At 37.1% G+C, this 16,854-nt stretch overlaps 1 protein-coding gene across 2 annotated transcripts in view; it reads right to left on the bottom strand.

The window, feature by feature from the left end:
* The window catches only part of CLIP4 (CAP-Gly domain containing linker protein family member 4), a 31,373-nt gene that overhangs the window by 2,831 nt on the left and 11,688 nt on the right, over positions 1–16,854 (bottom strand). For both annotated transcript variants that reach the window (XM_071739845.1, XM_071739846.1), the window contains 8 exons: positions 12,853–12,988; positions 12,012–12,152; positions 9,399–9,482; positions 6,378–6,518; positions 5,831–5,962; positions 2,128–2,251; positions 1,303–1,367; positions 563–635 (listed from right to left, as the gene is read on the bottom strand). In XM_071739845.1, the coding sequence (XP_071595946.1) occupies positions 563–635; positions 1,303–1,367; positions 2,128–2,251; positions 5,831–5,962; positions 6,378–6,518; positions 9,399–9,482; positions 12,012–12,152; positions 12,853–12,988 (896 nt within the window). The remainder of the gene's footprint in view (positions 1–562; positions 636–1,302; positions 1,368–2,127; positions 2,252–5,830; positions 5,963–6,377; positions 6,519–9,398; positions 9,483–12,011; positions 12,153–12,852; positions 12,989–16,854) is intronic.

Here is a 16,854-nt window from a genome sequence, read left to right as displayed (position 1 = left end):
AAAAAAACCCACTCAACTCCCTTAAGAAAAAAATATTCAAAAAAAGTAGTTGGTTTGATCTCAGGTCACTAGCCAAACATGTGATGATGCTAACAGTCTAGTCTATTCAGCAGACTGAAATACTTGGAAAATCCCAGGATCTACAATATTTGCTGTAGGTGATAATATTGGCACATTAAGCAGTACAAAGCATTTTATTTGGGGCTTCAAAGTGGTTAGCCAAAACAGCATTTAACATGCAAGAGTCAATCAGGATCACCAGGACAAAGTGAAGTCCATTAACAAGGCCGCCTGAACTTCACCCAGCTGTGTGAAAATACAAGAATTTGAAAAAATAGGCAGAGATGAACACCTGGAAAACAATTTTAATGCCAACCTGAATCCAAGGACTGTTCTCCTAGATACTCATGGAAAAATAGCCTACTACTGGGCTGTTTTGTAAAAAAAAAAAAAAAAAAAAAAAAAAAAATGAACCAGTGGTCTAGAAGTGGTCTAGATATTACAGATCCACTAAAGCTAACAGCCAGCCCTCTCCCAAACATTTTAAGCTCAAGACACTCACCTAACAAAGGAGTTTCTTCTGTTTATCTCCTTTTGTGAGGATGCAGAAGCAGTGCTCAGACTGCGTCTAAAACCTAAGTGAAAAGGTTAATAAGCTCAGACACCTTAAAAGCACCCAAACAAAACACCACAAAACAAACACTTCGTGAATTTATATACTGCTTCTACTACACTTACTACACATTCTCCCCTCCAACTTGGAAATTACCTGAAAATTCTCATGGAACTTGGTGTCCATAACATGTTCAAATTTTCAGAGAGGACAGAAATGAAATTAAACCAACCAAACAATGGTAATTTGAAGCAGCCTTTTCACAAAATGCTTAAGTAAGGAAGAAGTAAAGTAACTTCTTCCAAGTATCTCACAGAAGGTTTAGTAATTTCAGATGAACCCTCCCTAACAGCAATCTCTTCATCAATGTCAGCTCAGACCAAGAAGCATGTTCAATTTATGGTTAACTCTGATTGGAACCCAGTACAGTAGTAAGGGAAGAGTGACAACAATCTTAATTCTGACAATTATTTCTTGCAATACAGAGTTAATACAGAGTTAAAAGCATAGTACTCTACAGTTCCTTCTACAGGCTACATTTTTAGGAAGGGACCAGCCAGACTATTTACTGGCATTTGGGTTCCTGAAAATCTCTTTTGGTCTGAGAAGTGGGCTTTGTGCAGTAAGGTTGTAGAATGGTATCCTTCAGCAGGCTACCTAAGCCAAATCTCAGTGTCTTACACTCCTACCTGGAAAAGGGTGATTTATTTTATTTGATGATGTCTCCATGAGAGAATCCAGAGAACCTGTTAGTCTGAAAAGCAGTAACACAATGAGGTAATTTCAACTGAACTGCTGGAATACTTTTGTTCTGATTCTTTCACCTCTACATCCAGCCCCCAAGAGACACTAACATTTCAGTCATAATAAGGCAGATATGTAAGAAGCACCATGAGCAAACTGGTCTATTCAAGTTATTTGCCTTTTACTCAGCAAGAGAGCATGTACAGTTTTGAGGCAAGTTCTTTAACAGCTTGGCTAAGCTAGGATATTTAGGGAAAGAAAAACAAGAATATGTCTGGAAGAGTAAATAGATACAAATAAAGGAGGAAACCACACAGTATTCCTCAGATGTTCCTTCTGAAACCTAAACCAAGAGACTACAAACAAAGTGGTGGATGCTTTGGTTCCTCTACACAGTTAGATGGAAAGAGAACAGTATTTCCAGGCATGTCAAAGGGCAACTTCCTTTTATAACCAAATTTAGCTCAGCTCAGCAGGATTGGGTCATGAAAGTAAGGTTTAATGAACACAGATCACATCAGACACAGAGGACCTTGAATGAAAATACTTGAAGTGGGTACAAGTGAAACAGAGAGAGCTGCATTTCTAATTTATGCTCTGCTTTCAAAAAGCTGATCTAAAACCCACCAGGTTTTAAATGGAATTATAAAACTTCCATTAGCAGATGAAAACATTTATTTCTGCTACATCTACTGCAAAACTCTTTACCACTGGAAACACAATGAGAAGCATTTTGGCAGCACAAACCTTACAACATCTTCAGTGCTTACCTCTGAACACGAGATGGTGGTGCAAATACACCATATCTAGGAAGACAGCTGAAGTACTGAACACCTCCCACAGAACCATCATTCTTCCCATGAGGCTTGTCCAACTCAATCCCACACCAGAATCCTACATTTCAAAACAGTGAAACCATGGTATTTAAAAAACAAAACAAAAAAACAACACAGGCTTTTCTTTATCTAGACAGTTGGTACAATTGGTCTTCACCCACATCAAAGAAAACAGTTTCTAGTTCTAAATTAGTTCTAGTTCTAAATTAGAAATTTAGATAATAACAACAGATACACATTTTAAAATAACTGTTTGTGTAGTGATGTGAAAAATTATATCATAATAAATCTAAATATAATTACCTCAGCGTTTTAATATGCTTTCAAGAAAATTGACATTTTAATTAGTATAGAAAAGGTAAAACCCTTGAGATATATATACACAAGGGCATATACACACTTAAGCCAAATTGAACATTGCTGATGGCCATATGCTTTATGCATCATCTGACATCATCAACAGTAAATTTTAAATTTTGATACCAATTTAGTCCTTCACTCTATCTAGCAAGTTATAATTAACACAAATTGCAAGGCTGGTTTTATGATATTGAGAGAAAGGTGTAGGAATCAGAACGGGACAGCAATTCATCTCATACAGAAGGCTTGATCATTCATAACCTGTGATAAATGTGAGCTAACCACATAAAGGTGCTAAATTTCCTACTCCATTAGCAGTCCTTATGCTATCCATCCCCAAGAGATTCAAAATGTTATTCTAGTCAGATGGCACTAAGGCACTGGATAAAATGGTAATTCTAATTATCAGATCAAGAAATACAGAACTGACAGCTTATGAATTAGAAGGGCTCAGTAGATGAAAATTTCTCCCTTTCCTGTTTTTTGGAATTAAATAAAGGTTTGCATCGCAGCAGAAGAAATAAAGTTCTGGTAACTTCCAGAGCTTTGATACATATTAAGATTGGAATTTATAAAAATGCATTTGTTACATTTTCTATAAATTACTGGTCCTGCAAATGAAGATTTGTGATGGTCCCACTCTCACTACTTAAAATGCCATGTTTCCTCTGAAAAAAAATAATTGTTCCTTAACCTGGGGAAAAGGGAAGAGACCTAGTGTCCAACAGCTTTCTGATTTTATGCTTGTTATAGTAATTTAGAAAAGCAGACCCTTACTCCCTGTTTACTTTGTAAGCAACAGCATGAGGGTGAGAATGATGCCAGGAAAGTACAGAATCAGTTAATCACAATAATTTAAGCAAGGACTGTCTACAGTGAAACTGGGGAAAGGGGTGAGAGTGAAAAAAGTCCTGTCATTCTAACTTTTTTTTGACATACTGATGCCACCAAGTGTCAAGAAAGAGTATTGCCGCTTACCTATCAATAAAACGGACCTCCTTTAAACTAGGTACTAAACACCAATACTTGGTAACTGCTTTTGCATTACTCTTGCAATAAGAAGATAAAGTAAGCTAATAAAGAACACAGAATTTGATTACAAAGAATGAGTACTCAAAAATTAGTTTCCATCATTCAGAACAGCTTGATTCTGTTTGAAAAGGAGGCTCAGGGGAGACCTCATCACTCTCTACAACTCCCTGAAAGGAGGGTGTAGCCAGGGGGGGTTGGTCTCTTTTCCCAGGCAACTCTCAGCAAGACAAGAGGGCACGGTCTCAAGTTGTGCCGGGGGAGGTTTAGGTTGGACATTAGAAAGAATTTCTTTACTGAGAGGGTGATCAAGCATTGGAATGGGCTGCCCTGGGAAGTGGTGGATTCTCCGTCCCTGGAGATATTTAAAAAGAGACTGGATGTGGCACTCAGTGCCATGGTCTGGTAACTGCAGCGGTAGTGGATCAAGGGTTGGACTTGATGATCTCTGAGGTCCCTTCCAACCCAGCCAATTCTATGATTCTATGAAAACACCTGGCTTCAATGCAATGTGGTCTTTAGCAAGGGGAAGGGAGAGGGGAGGTGAAGAGAATGATGAGAAAACAGTGACAGAGTTTGGGGCTTTTTGAGATGCTCATAGCTTTGCATCTTTCCTAAGACCTAAAGGTTTGATAGTTAAGAATTAAATGTTCACAGTTACCCTCTTAAAGATGCCAAGAAGAAAGATGTGTGAGATGTGACACCCATCTACAAGAAAGGCTGTAAGGAGGATCTGGGGAACTACAGTCCTGTCAGCCCAGGGGACTGACACTCCCCTTGGTAATCAGGGGAAATTATGGAGAGGTTCATTTCTAGTGTGCTCACATGGCAAGTCCAGGACAGGCAGGGCATCAGGCCCAGCCTGGATGGGTTCAGGGAAGGCAGGTCCCCTTTCACCAACCTGATCTCTTCCTATGCCCAGATGACCCACATAGTGGGTGAGGGAAACACTGTGGACATTGTCTACCTGGACTGTAGTAAAGCCTTTGACATAATGTTCCACAACATTCTCCTAGAGAAGCTGGCAGCTCATGGTCTTAGACAGCTGTTCTCTTTGCTGGGTTAAAAACTGGCTGTATGGCCAGGCCCAGAGAGTTGTGAACAGAGTCAAATCCAGTTGGCAGTGGGTCACCAGTGGTGTTCCCCAGGGTGTTTTGGGGCTTGTCTTGTTTAATATCTTTATTAATGATCAAGATGAGAGGACTTTTTGTTGTTTGCAGACAACACCAAGTTGGATGCAAGTGCTGATCTGCTTGAGGGTAGGAAGGCTCTGCCAGAGGGACCTGAACAGGTTGGGTCAGTGGGCTGAGGCTTATGAGGTTTAACAAGCCCAAATGCCAGGTCCTGCATGAAATGCAGGACCCCATGCAATGCTACAGGTTTGGGGAAGAGCAGCTGGAAAGCTGCCAGAAAGAAAAAGGACCCTAGGTTGTTGGTTGACACCCAGCTGAATATGAGCCAGCAGTGTGCCCAGGTAGCCAAGAAGGCCAACAGCATCCTGGGCTGCATCAGAAGTATTGTGGCCAGCAAGAGAGGGAAGTGAATATGCCTCTGTGCCTGGCACTGATGAGGCTGCACCTTGAGTACTGTGTTCAGTTCTGGGACCCTCAATACAGGAAGGACACCAAGTTGCTGGAGCGTGTCCAAAGAAGAGCTACCAAGCTGGTGACAGCTTTAGAGAACAAATCTGATGAATAATGGCTGAGGGTACAGGGATTGTTTGGTTTTGAGAAGGTTGAGGGGAGACATCACTGCTCTCTAGAGATGCCTGAAAAGAGACTGCAGTGAGGTTGTAGTTGGCCTCTTGTCTCAAGTAAATAATGATAGGACTAGAGGAAATGGCCTGAAGTTGCACCAGAAGAGGGTGGTACTAGATATGAGAAAGAATTTCTTTAATGAAAGAGTAGTCAGGCACTAAAACAAGGGAGTTGGTAGAGTCACGGTCCCTGGGGATACTAAACAAACATGTAGATGTGGCACTTCAGGACACCTAAAACTTCAACATTGAAATATTGCTCCTAATTAAGCTTTGTTAGTGGACAATTAAAAGTCACTTACTTTTTTTTTTTTCCCCTGGCAGTTGAAAAGAAGCATAGAAGAGAGAAAGAACTTTGAAACAAACTAGTAAATCTAGAATTTTTTTTTCTGAAGGGAGTGAGTAAAAAAAAGGAGTTCTTTTAATGTTCATGTGCTCACATATAGACTAGTCCATATTAATTCTACAACATACAAAGAGTATAGCAAATACCTGGTGCAAATTTTGTTGTCCCACAGAATCTAACAGTGCCTATTCTCTGTCCTACCACCAGTACTCTGTCTCCAACATGAATTTCTCCTTGATCAACAGGATTTTTCCTTGTGGTCAGAGAACTAGACAACCCTGTTCAACAGAAGGACAAGATCTGAAATTAGTAACATTATTCCTTTAGAATTTATTAATAAAGTCTTAAAAAGTGAGCCAATTGATTGGTTAGTGGGGTATCTAACACAGTGTAAATTGAACACATGGCAACATACTGCAAATTTCACTTAAGCAAAGAATTGCTTTGCTTTAGCATGAAAACTGTGAACTACAGACTTTTCTCTGCAGTTGAAAAGTGCAGTGACCAAATACATAAAGTTTTCTCTCAAAGATGTTCTTAAAAGCTTTTTAAAAACTGCCAAACTTGAGATTATGATTAAACTACTCCCCAAGTGTCTTTCTTGAACTATCTCAGATTCTGAAGCAACACAAGTATTCAGTACAGCAGTAAACTTCCAACTGCAAAACCACAACTCAATAAACCAGACCATACCAGCACTGGCTTTGGATGAGGCAGAAGATACTCGAGCCACTGCCTTTTTATTGCTGCCAGCTGAGTTCTGCTTCTTGCAGTAATTCTGTTTGCCTTCCAAGGAAGTACTGGAAGAGGAAGAGCTGCTGTACACAGGAAAACCTGGAAGACATTAATGTAAATATTCCTTCAGAGAAAATATTCAGAAAAGGACAGATTATGCAAAAGTGAAAGCTTATGTAAGAAGGTAGTTGGCACCTGTTCTCTGTAGTGGGCAGAATACAAAGAGCCAAAGCTGAGGTTAAGCAGCATTCACAGACACCTGTCAGGAATGGGATAGGTACATCTGACCCTGCCTTGGGAATAAGGTGGTAGTGCTGGCAGAGGTCTCCAAAAGCCCCACCTTTGTTACTCTGCAAAAGTTTTTCTTAACAGTCCCAAACATATTTCATAAAATATGGGAGCCTCAGTAAAGAGAGATTATACTTTCAGCCTCCAACCTATTAAAGACTTGATGAGAATGAAAGGAAGGGGATATTGTGTGAGACAATTATTGTCTGGATTAAAGCCTACTATATCCCATTGCATACTGTATTAATATTAAAATCTGTATTATAAAGTAAGAAAAGGAAATAAATAATTCGTGTCTCCATTAGCAAACCCTGATGTCTAAGGTCTCCACTAAGATTTATGTTCAGTCTTCCACCTTGCTTTTCAAGGCTGTCCCCAGTTCTCCCCTTTCCTATCACCTTACACTCAAGTCATGTCTACGCTTCAGTTACTCAATGTGAAAAAACTAATATAATAACAAATATAATATTGCTTTTTGTACTTTTCAGAGCTTTGAGAGGCTTAATTCACTATTTTTTAGAAAGCACCTTAATATCAACACAGGATTAGTGTGTTCAATAAAATTTAATCCTCCAATTTGGCAAAACAGTAAAGAAATGCAGAAAAGCAAATGCAATGGGTCACAGCAAAAGCTCATATCTGGGAACAGAAATCTAAAGACTCTAAGATATTGGCTGCAGCTATGCTACAATTAAGAAAATGCAAATTACTAAATAAATGGTTACTTAAAAGGCAAAATTCAACACCCAGTCCAAGGTATAAACATATATGTGCACTTGTGAACACATGCAAGCCCATATTTAGAAGTGAGTCCATCAATGGATTAGCTCAAGGTCAGCATTTCTACCTGAAAGCCACAAAAACTGCTGATGCAGCAATGCAGAAACTAAAAGAAATTAAACCTCCCATTAAAGGATTTGTTTTGTGAGAAGTCAAGGAGGAGCAAAAGGGACTTTAGCAGGTCCTACAATCTATTCCTCTTCCATCAGGTGAAAAAACTGTGTAGTTTTTTTCTACACTCCTGCCAGGCAAAGGTTTGACCCCTAACTCATCCATCAGGGACATCTTGGGACTTCCTCAGCAATATATTACCACATAATTATCTGTAATGTTACAGGGGGTTTTTCCCCCTTATATATAACCTAAATTACCACCGTTTTAGCTCCAGATTCCTTAACTCTCATTACACATGCAGACTGTTATACTGCTCTTCATAACTGAAAGCTTCCTGTTCTATCCCTTTAATCTTCTGTCCTTTTAATCACACAATCACAAATTCCACCAGTCCCTTCTCCTAAGTCATGTTTTATACCTCTAGTTACTGTGGTGTATTCTCTGAATTCCCTCCAGTTGATTCCTATTCATTGTGGATATCATATTTTATCCATCAAATTATCCATCAAATTTATCCATCAATTTCCTTCTTGATGTAAACACTTTGAAAATACAAAATATGTCTCTCGAATCAGTATTTTTTCTGCTCTTTTTAAGATATACCAAACATCCTCAATTAACAGATTTTTTCCCCAAACTTAATTAGCTTCTGTTTTATATCATGCTTGATAAGCTCCTAGAGATAAGACTGCTTATCCAGTCGCCTCCTGGTACATGGTCCAGACAAAGGTAATAAATTGAACAGGGTGCCAAGGACTGAAAAATAATAATAATTAAAAGAGAAGTTCTTGAGATGGCAGAATCTGTGTTATTTTTAGCAAGTCTGTGTGCCAGTGATTTTTGAAAAGACAGAACCCCTTCTGCTGTATAAAAACTCCAAGAGAAAAAGGAGAAGGGCAGCTCTTCTCCCCCCCCCCCCCCTCTCGGCTCTTCGGCTTCAGCTCCGGGACAGAGAAGCGGCAGGAGCAACAGACCCTACGCACCCGACTACAGCCAGAGGCCAGGGCCGGCGGACGGTGATAACATCTTGATTACTTTCTCCTTCTTTTCTCTTCTTAATGACTCTTCTCTCCAGAGTAACTAATTGTATAAATCCTAAATAAATCCTTTTACCTTGTTTAAATCATAAAGCCTGGTTATTTTCGTAAATTCACGCGTCGTCTATGAGTAGTGGCTGAATTTTCCTCGCAAACAAAATATAAATAATAACTCGGATCGTAACACTTCTGTGGCCAGAACTTGAAGAATAAAGCCATTAAGTGACCTTCATGAACAAAATGTCAGAAACCTCTGTCTACACAAGTTTTTTAGCTCACCTCTAAACAAGCTTCATGCAGGACAGTACTTAAATACCTGACACTAGTCTTTTCCCTAAGCCTCTTCCTCACAGCTGTTCACTGATGGAGGACATAAAAGGTTGCTTTTCTTTGAAAAGAGTATATTTACAGTCACACTTCAAATTATTACAAAGAATACTGCTTTTACCAACACTTGTAGTATGACTTTATAGACAAAACCTCAAAGGACACCTGATTTTTACAGTTTGTTAAAGACAGCCCTGAAAGTGAGGTCCCTTGATATTTAAAGGTCAGCCCACAAAATATTGATGCAATAGAGGTCACTATCCAATTCTAAAACTAGATAATTGCAGAGAATGATTCATAAGTAAAAGATTTTTCTTTTTTTTATGGTGTGTATATGGAACTTTCACAGAAGTAAGGCAATGGTACTTTTTCCTCTGCCCTACAATTTTCCTCAACATGTTATGGAACAACAACAACAAAAAAGTTTTGTTACCATCTTTTGCAGATCCATTTTTTTCCCTTTTAGTAGCCATCAAGTCTGTTTCAGAAAAACTGTCTTTTTTTGCCATGTTTAGGCCTATAAAAAGAACATGTAAAATTAAAAACATACATTCTAACAATGAATAATAACTTTACAGGCAAGCCACATATAAAAACAGTATGATAAATTTGCAGATTAGTGGATGCACGGATAAAATGAATGAAGCAGTGAAGTTCCTCAGACTCCTGATAAATGAGTGAAGACTGTAAAAATGTTGTGATGGATAAGCACATGCTAAGCTCCTTAACACATTAAAACACTCCAAACTATCTTGACAAAAAATAAACAAATTGTCTCAAAAATATTAATGCTTATACTGTAGGAGCCTTACTTCAATCTAACATTTACAGCTATTATGTGCACAACAGTCACTTTTCTAGTACTTAAGGCATCCTATTCTCTAGCATTAATTCCACAATTTCTGCCTTAAAGATCACACAAAAAAGCATTGAGAGATTTGAGACCTAATTTTCATTTGGCCTACAAATAATGAAGGATGCCAGTATGATTTTTAAGAGCCTAGCTCTTAGAGTAGCAATGTTGTGATATCCATATGAACTAGTATTGTCACATAAGTTGAAATTTATGAATAGTCATATTGCATTTCTGGCAGTTTTCTACCCTAATTCAATGAAGAATAAGCTTATCTGTGATCTATTCCCTCCCTGTCACGAAAGAAGAATCACATCTTGGCTTAATTCAGTTTCAGGGACTGAACAAATGTACAAATGTACTGTATTTTCCAAATTTTATGATTTAGCTGTAAAGGCATCAGACCAAAAAAATAGTGTTCATGACTGACAATACATTTCTCAAATTGATCACAGTAATTCTTTTTCTAAAAATGTGAAAAAGACCCATCACCATCAGTCTGATGTATGACTCAAATCCAGTAGAAATGAATCAAATTTGAAAATCTCTACACAGCTTATAAACATACCTGAAAAAGCATTTAATTTTTCTTGGATCATTGCAAACCAATCTAACTCCTATTGCAGAAGTGAAGTTTAAGGAAAATAAATATAATCTGGTGATGCACATAAACACTGCAAAACAAAGTTCTGCCTCTTCAGCTTTATGCTCCCAATCTAGGCAGTGAGACAGCCAGGTACATTAATTCTAATGGACCTTTCAACACAATAACATCTTATAGGTGAATCATCCAGAACAGCTTGGCAGCTTCCAGATTACTATTATTGGATGTAACCTCTACTGGGAAGATGATGCTTAACCTTTTTTTTTTTTTTTTTTTTTTTTTTACCTAAAGCTAGAATCAAATAGTTAAAATTTACAAAGATACAAATGCACCTTTATAACAGAAAACATGGTTTATGACTAAACTGTCTGGTACACACCATCTGTGACAAAGGGAACAGTCCTTTCTGTTAGCATTTAATGAGTTACAAACAGTTCACAACAAACTGAATCAAATATTGAAAAACTATTTAACAGAAAAATTCAGCTTAAATCTGCTCCTAAGCACTATTCCTAACAAAGAATTATTGTGAAATGCTTTTTATGCAGAATGTCCATTTAAAATAGCTTTAATCTTGTGCTAATTGTAAATACATATAATTCAGGTTTACTTCCCTCTCAATCTATGTAGAGAAGAGTTACATAAATCATCCAAAATGCTGCCAAAATGCAACTCTTCTATCAGTCTGGCACATTGTTTCTATATCCTGTATATCACTGCTAAAGTCTGCAGTGTGTTTGGGTGCTTGAGTAAATCCAGTGAGAAAGTCTGCACACTTTTCATGCCTTAAGCTGTGCTGCATGAGTCACCTGAACAGGCTTTGAAAGGTAAAAGAAGAGTTAATGTCTATGTTTAATGACATGATTATTCAGCCAGCCAGACATGGGGACAGATTATGCACAGCAGGCTCTGTACACATCAGAGAAGAGTCTGCACTCCAAACACCCTGGAACCTAAACAGACAGAAAAGGTGCATTGTGCTTTCTTCACAAGGTGGGAACTTACACAGAACAATTAAGGAACTTAAATAAAAAGATAAAACTCAGATTAAACTTAAAGAGCAGATAAAACACAACCAGTTAAGTAGTTACTTGATCATTTTGCCAGAAAACAAGTTGCTCCGATTGCAATATGTAAATTTTACATACATGTATATAGAATAGTTTCTAGATTTTCACTGAGATGTTTCAATTACCCAGGAAGATCTTAGTGAATGAAATGATGTTTAGACATTTAACAGATACAACAGCCAACCAGAAATTACTTTAAAGGCTCGAGAAAAAATGTTGTGGTGAACTTTTTTTTTTTAAAGAGTATATGAAGACCTCTATTAGTAGATCAGATCACTATAATTACTAAGCAACTATGCACAGCATCATTCCAGTACTTGTTTAAAGACTACTGAATTTATATACTAATAATAAAAATACTACAGCAAACACACAGCAAACAAAATTATATATCACCTTCTCATGTCAACTGATGAAATAATTCCAAACAAGTATCTTAATACCAAGATTTACAATATTAGTGCTAATTCTTGAAGATTAGTATCTAAATCTTGTCTCAATATACAAGAAAACACTCACCAGAATTCACTTTGGAAGTTATGTGTGTCATATCTATTTTCTTGGATTTGACCAAAGATGAAGATCGAATGGAAGAACTTCGTACAGAGATTTTTTTGTGACTGGAAGCCTTGCTTATTTTAGAAAGAGGTACAAAGATACCTGGAGAGAAAATTTTATGTGCCAAAGAGCCATGAGTAATATTAATACAAAAATACTTTCTGGCTACTATCTCTGAATAATTTATTTAGGTTTTTTTTCAGACACAATCATGACTTGCTATGCTGCCAAAGCACTTCAAAAACAGGAAGAACTAACCCAAATGAACAGTGAAACCAAAAGCAATTGATTCAGCAACCTGAACAGAGTAATTCAGAAAGTCAGTAAAGATACTGATTAGAATATTTGTCCTAAAGATAACATTCTGTCTCCACTATTACAAAACTTGAGACTTTTTAATGATGATCACGAAATACAAATTAAAATACCTCAAGCTGTAAGTCAGAAAACTACAGGTGTCAATCTCTTCCAAGAAAGGCAAAACAGGTAAAGAAACATAGCCATTACTGTTGCAACACAGACAGCTTCAAAAAAATAAATATGGAAAACCAGGAAAATATTATTATTGCACAGTTTCAAGAAAATAGCTAGAAATAATCAGAAATTTTGACTGGCAGTGGCTTTGCAAATATTTGTGGCCAGAACACTAGGAAAAGTTAAAAGAAACAAACAAACAAAGCACTAAAAAGGAAAACAGCATAATTTCTTTTTTTATTCTCCCGAAATGTTCATTTCTTCCAACACTGTTTTAAAAATAGAGGTTCTAAAAAAAAAAAACTAAGAAAATAATTAAAGCTTATACCATATTTTGGAGCACATTTGAAGTACTGGACTTTTCCAACACTTCCATTGTTCTTTCCTTCTGGTTCATCCAGTTCTATGCCAGCCCACTGGCCACTGGCAAATTCTGTTGTGCCACAAAATCTTAATGTACCAACCTAGAGCAAAAAACATCAACACAGAATTACTTCATCAAGCAAGCATGGTTTATGAGAACATATGATTATGAAGGTTATGAAGGTTATGTGAGAGCTTATGAAGGAGACAGTATCTCCAAGATTTCATCAGAACAGAAAAATACAATCATCTCCCTTGATTATTTACATTTTATGTTTCAGTGCTAGCCAATGCATGTTCTAAAATGCTCCTTCTGCATATATTTTTTACTAAACAAAAGCAGTAGCTAGCAGCAGATCTCATAAGAGACAAGAAATACTATGTAAAAAAAAAATGTGTGTGTGCATAATTATGTCTGTATTATGTGTATATATATACATATAAATTAAATAAATATATTGCAAAGGTTAAAGGGTAAACTTCAGAGCATACTTTCTTTGGAAAAAAGTTGTAAAATCTTTTATTCCCTTCTTACGAATAAAAAAAAATTAAAAAGCCAGCAAGTGTTACAACTTTCTTTTGATGTTTCAATATACAATATGTAGACCCTGTGCAGTTAAGCAAATCAAGAATATGAATACAGACCACTCTTGCTGGTAGACCTCAGTCTCTAGAAACATACACTCTTAAGTTCACCCAGTTCACACCAACAAAAGAGGAATAACAGAGATGCACTTAACCCTGATTTAAATTACTCTGTTTGATTTTTAAAATTAGTTTTAATAAGAAAAACTTTGATCTTTCAGTTGCCCAGTTTTCATTATCTCATGTGACTTTAATACTATTAGTCCATTTTTTAGTGTGACTTTACGGACTAATCGTTAATACAAAATCTTCCAGCTGCTCTCTTTTAATGTTCTGTAAAGAAACAAACATGACCCAGAGCATGTTCTTTCTTTACTCTGAAGATGTCCTTTAAACTTGATTGTTACAAGCAGTAACCTAGACACACTAACCTAGACACAGATTTTTTAGCTACCAACCCCAGAGATCAAATCATCCAGAGGAAGCTTGGCCAAGGAGCTGAACAAGGAGCTTCCTCCCCCCTCCAGGCTCCAGCAAAAGGACACTTTCCAAGCAGAGGGAAGGGACCTGCATCTTAAACTGGAAGTGGAGATGTCAAAATTGAGGCTCAAATTTTCCACAAGCCCTTGGACTAGGGCAGGGATAGTGCAAGAGCAGAGGATGTCTTGCACATGAGAAACACAGCAGGAACAGGAGAAAAGTTTTCTTCCAGCTACTGGTTTCCACACACTCACATTTCAAAAAGTGTCCATTCTGATCACATGCAATCTAGCAGAGTATGAGCTGGTGACCCCCAAACCATGGCCAGAGAAAGACCTGCTTACACAGCCTCCTACCCTGTAGGACAACTAGAATGACAGGTGCAGTAGGAATCAAGAGAAGAATCCTATTTCCCCTCTGGCATCTACTGTGATTGGCTTTCAAAGCCAAAGCATCCTTAAAGCTGATACATTATGAGACCACAGAAGCAGGAAAGGGAACAGAAAACCATAAACATTGTTCATAAAAATGATCCACGTGGTGGTTATGAATTGGTAATAATTTGCATCATCCTGTTGTCAGATTTTAAGTATTGAGGGAGAGCGGGAGGTAGGGCTGGGATCAATTTCTCCATTCAGACAAACTGAGAAAGCAGGTGGGAAAAAACAAAAACACAAAAAAAAAACCAAACCAAAAAAAAAAACCAAACCAAAAAAAAAAACCAAACCAAAAAAAAAAAACCAAACCAAAAAAAAAAACCAAACCAAAAAAAAAAAAACCAAACCAAAAAAAAAAAAACCAAACCAAAAAAAAAAAAACCAAACCAAAAAAAAAAAACCAAACCAAAAAAAAAAACCAAACCAAAAAAAAAAACCAAACCAAAAAAAAAAACCAAACCAAAAAAAAAAAACCAAACCAAAAAAAAAAAACCAAACCAAAAAAAAAACCAAACCAAAAAAAAAACCAAACCAAAAAAAAAAACCAAACCAAAAAAAAAACCAAACCAAAAAAAAAACCAAACCAAAAAAAAAACCAAACCAAAAAAAAAACCAAACCAAAAAAAAACCAAACCAAAAAAAAAACCAAACCAAAAAAAAACCAAACCAAAAAAAAACCAAACCAAAAAAAAAACCAAACCAAAAAAAAAAACCAAACCAAAAAAAAAACAAAAAAACCCCCACAAAAATACAAAAAACACAAAAAACCACAAAAAACAAAAATCAAAAATTGAAACAAAAAACCAAAAACCAAAAAACAAATAAACAACAAAAACCCAAAACCATAAAACAAACAAAAAACAAAACAAAACAAAAAACCTCAGGAAGTTCTATCCATACAACAGTAAGCACCATTACAGTGTAAAGAGTTCTGTGTGCCTTACTTTGAGGAAAGTTACACAAGAGGGCTAATTTCTTCCTTTCTTGCTGTTAAACCTCCATTAACTTCCAGTTACATTATCTCCCTGTGCTTACACTGTGCAATCACTTTCTGTAAAGGGAACTTCCATGAACTTCCTAACATCTTTAAAGAACATGCTGCTATCTTCCTGTACACACTTCAGTTAAAACGCCTTCTGCATAGCTAATGATTTCTTAACTTTTCCTGACCCAATTGCAAGAATACACCAAACGAAAATAGAGAATTGAAGTTGTTCTGCATTCTCAGTAGGGTTCACTTTAGAACACTTCAGTTGTGATAATTACAAATCTGAAGTTACATTAGAAACATTATTAAAAGGTAAAGATACTCAAGCGTAAAATTTTGCTTGCAAACGCCTTCAGCATTTACCAGAAAGATATCTGAAATATCTGAAATACATAAAAGAGTTCTAAAATCTTAAATTATTTCAGAGCCCTTGCCATCATGGACTGTAATATTAACATTGCATTTTTAAAATATATTATTAAAAACACCTTTAGCAAGGTAGTTCTTAAAAGCTGTTCATGTTTGAGCTGGACTAGTATTCTAGTCACTTTCATTCTTACACTTTCACAGAACCATGTCACAACCCTGGTGGTACAGCACTGCTTCAAAGATTTTAGCTGCATTGCACCACTGAAATTGGGCTACTATAGGCTAAGTCGAAAGAGAGTTTTCTTTTACCCCTTCTGAAAACTATCAGGTGTAATTCACAAATGCATACTCATATTTGAGCACTTAGACAACTCATGTGTTGTAATCTGTAATCTGTACATTTTACCATCTTTTTTATGCGACAGCAAAAATGATAAAAACTGAGTCATGTTGATGTACTATAGGAGTGCTGAAAAATTGTTTACAGAAACAAAATACAGACTGTGCCTGTTAAACAGCTTTTCATGGTAGTGACTGTCTTTAATGCACAACTGTTCAATTACTGTTCATTACTCTGTAACTGTAACCAGATCCTTACTGCCTTCCAGGGTTTATACATTCCAGAAAGTGGTTTAGACCCTCAAAATAGAGGCGTGCCTCTTAGACAGGCTGGAGAGTTGGGCAGGGAGAAACATGATGAAATTCAACAAGGGGAAGTGTAGAGTTTTGCATTTGGGGAAGAACAACACGATGTCCCAGTATAGGTTGGGGGCTGACCTGCTGGAGAGCAGTGTAGGTGAAAGAGACCTGGGGGTCCTGATAGACAAGAAGATGACCATGAGCCAGCAATGTGCCCTTGTGGCCAAGAAGGCCAATGGCATCCTGGGGTGCATTAGAAAGGGTGTGGTTAGTAGGTCAAGAGAGGTTCTCCTCCCCCTCTATTCTGCATTGGTGAGGCCACACCTGGAGTATTGTGTCCAGTTCTGGGCCCCTCAGTTCAAGAAGGACAGGGAAGTGCTTGAAAGAGTCCAGCGCAGAGCTACTAAGATGATTAAGGGAGTGGAACATCTCCCTTATGAGGAAAGGCTGAGGGAGCTGGGTCTCTTTA

The sequence above is a fragment of the Heliangelus exortis genome, chromosome 3 (genome assembly GCF_036169615.1).
Source record: "Heliangelus exortis chromosome 3, bHelExo1.hap1, whole genome shotgun sequence".
NCBI lineage: Eukaryota > Metazoa > Chordata > Aves > Apodiformes > Trochilidae > Heliangelus > Heliangelus exortis.
The sequence above is the reverse complement of the archived record's forward strand: the minus strand, read 5'-3'. Positions and strand labels throughout refer to the sequence as shown.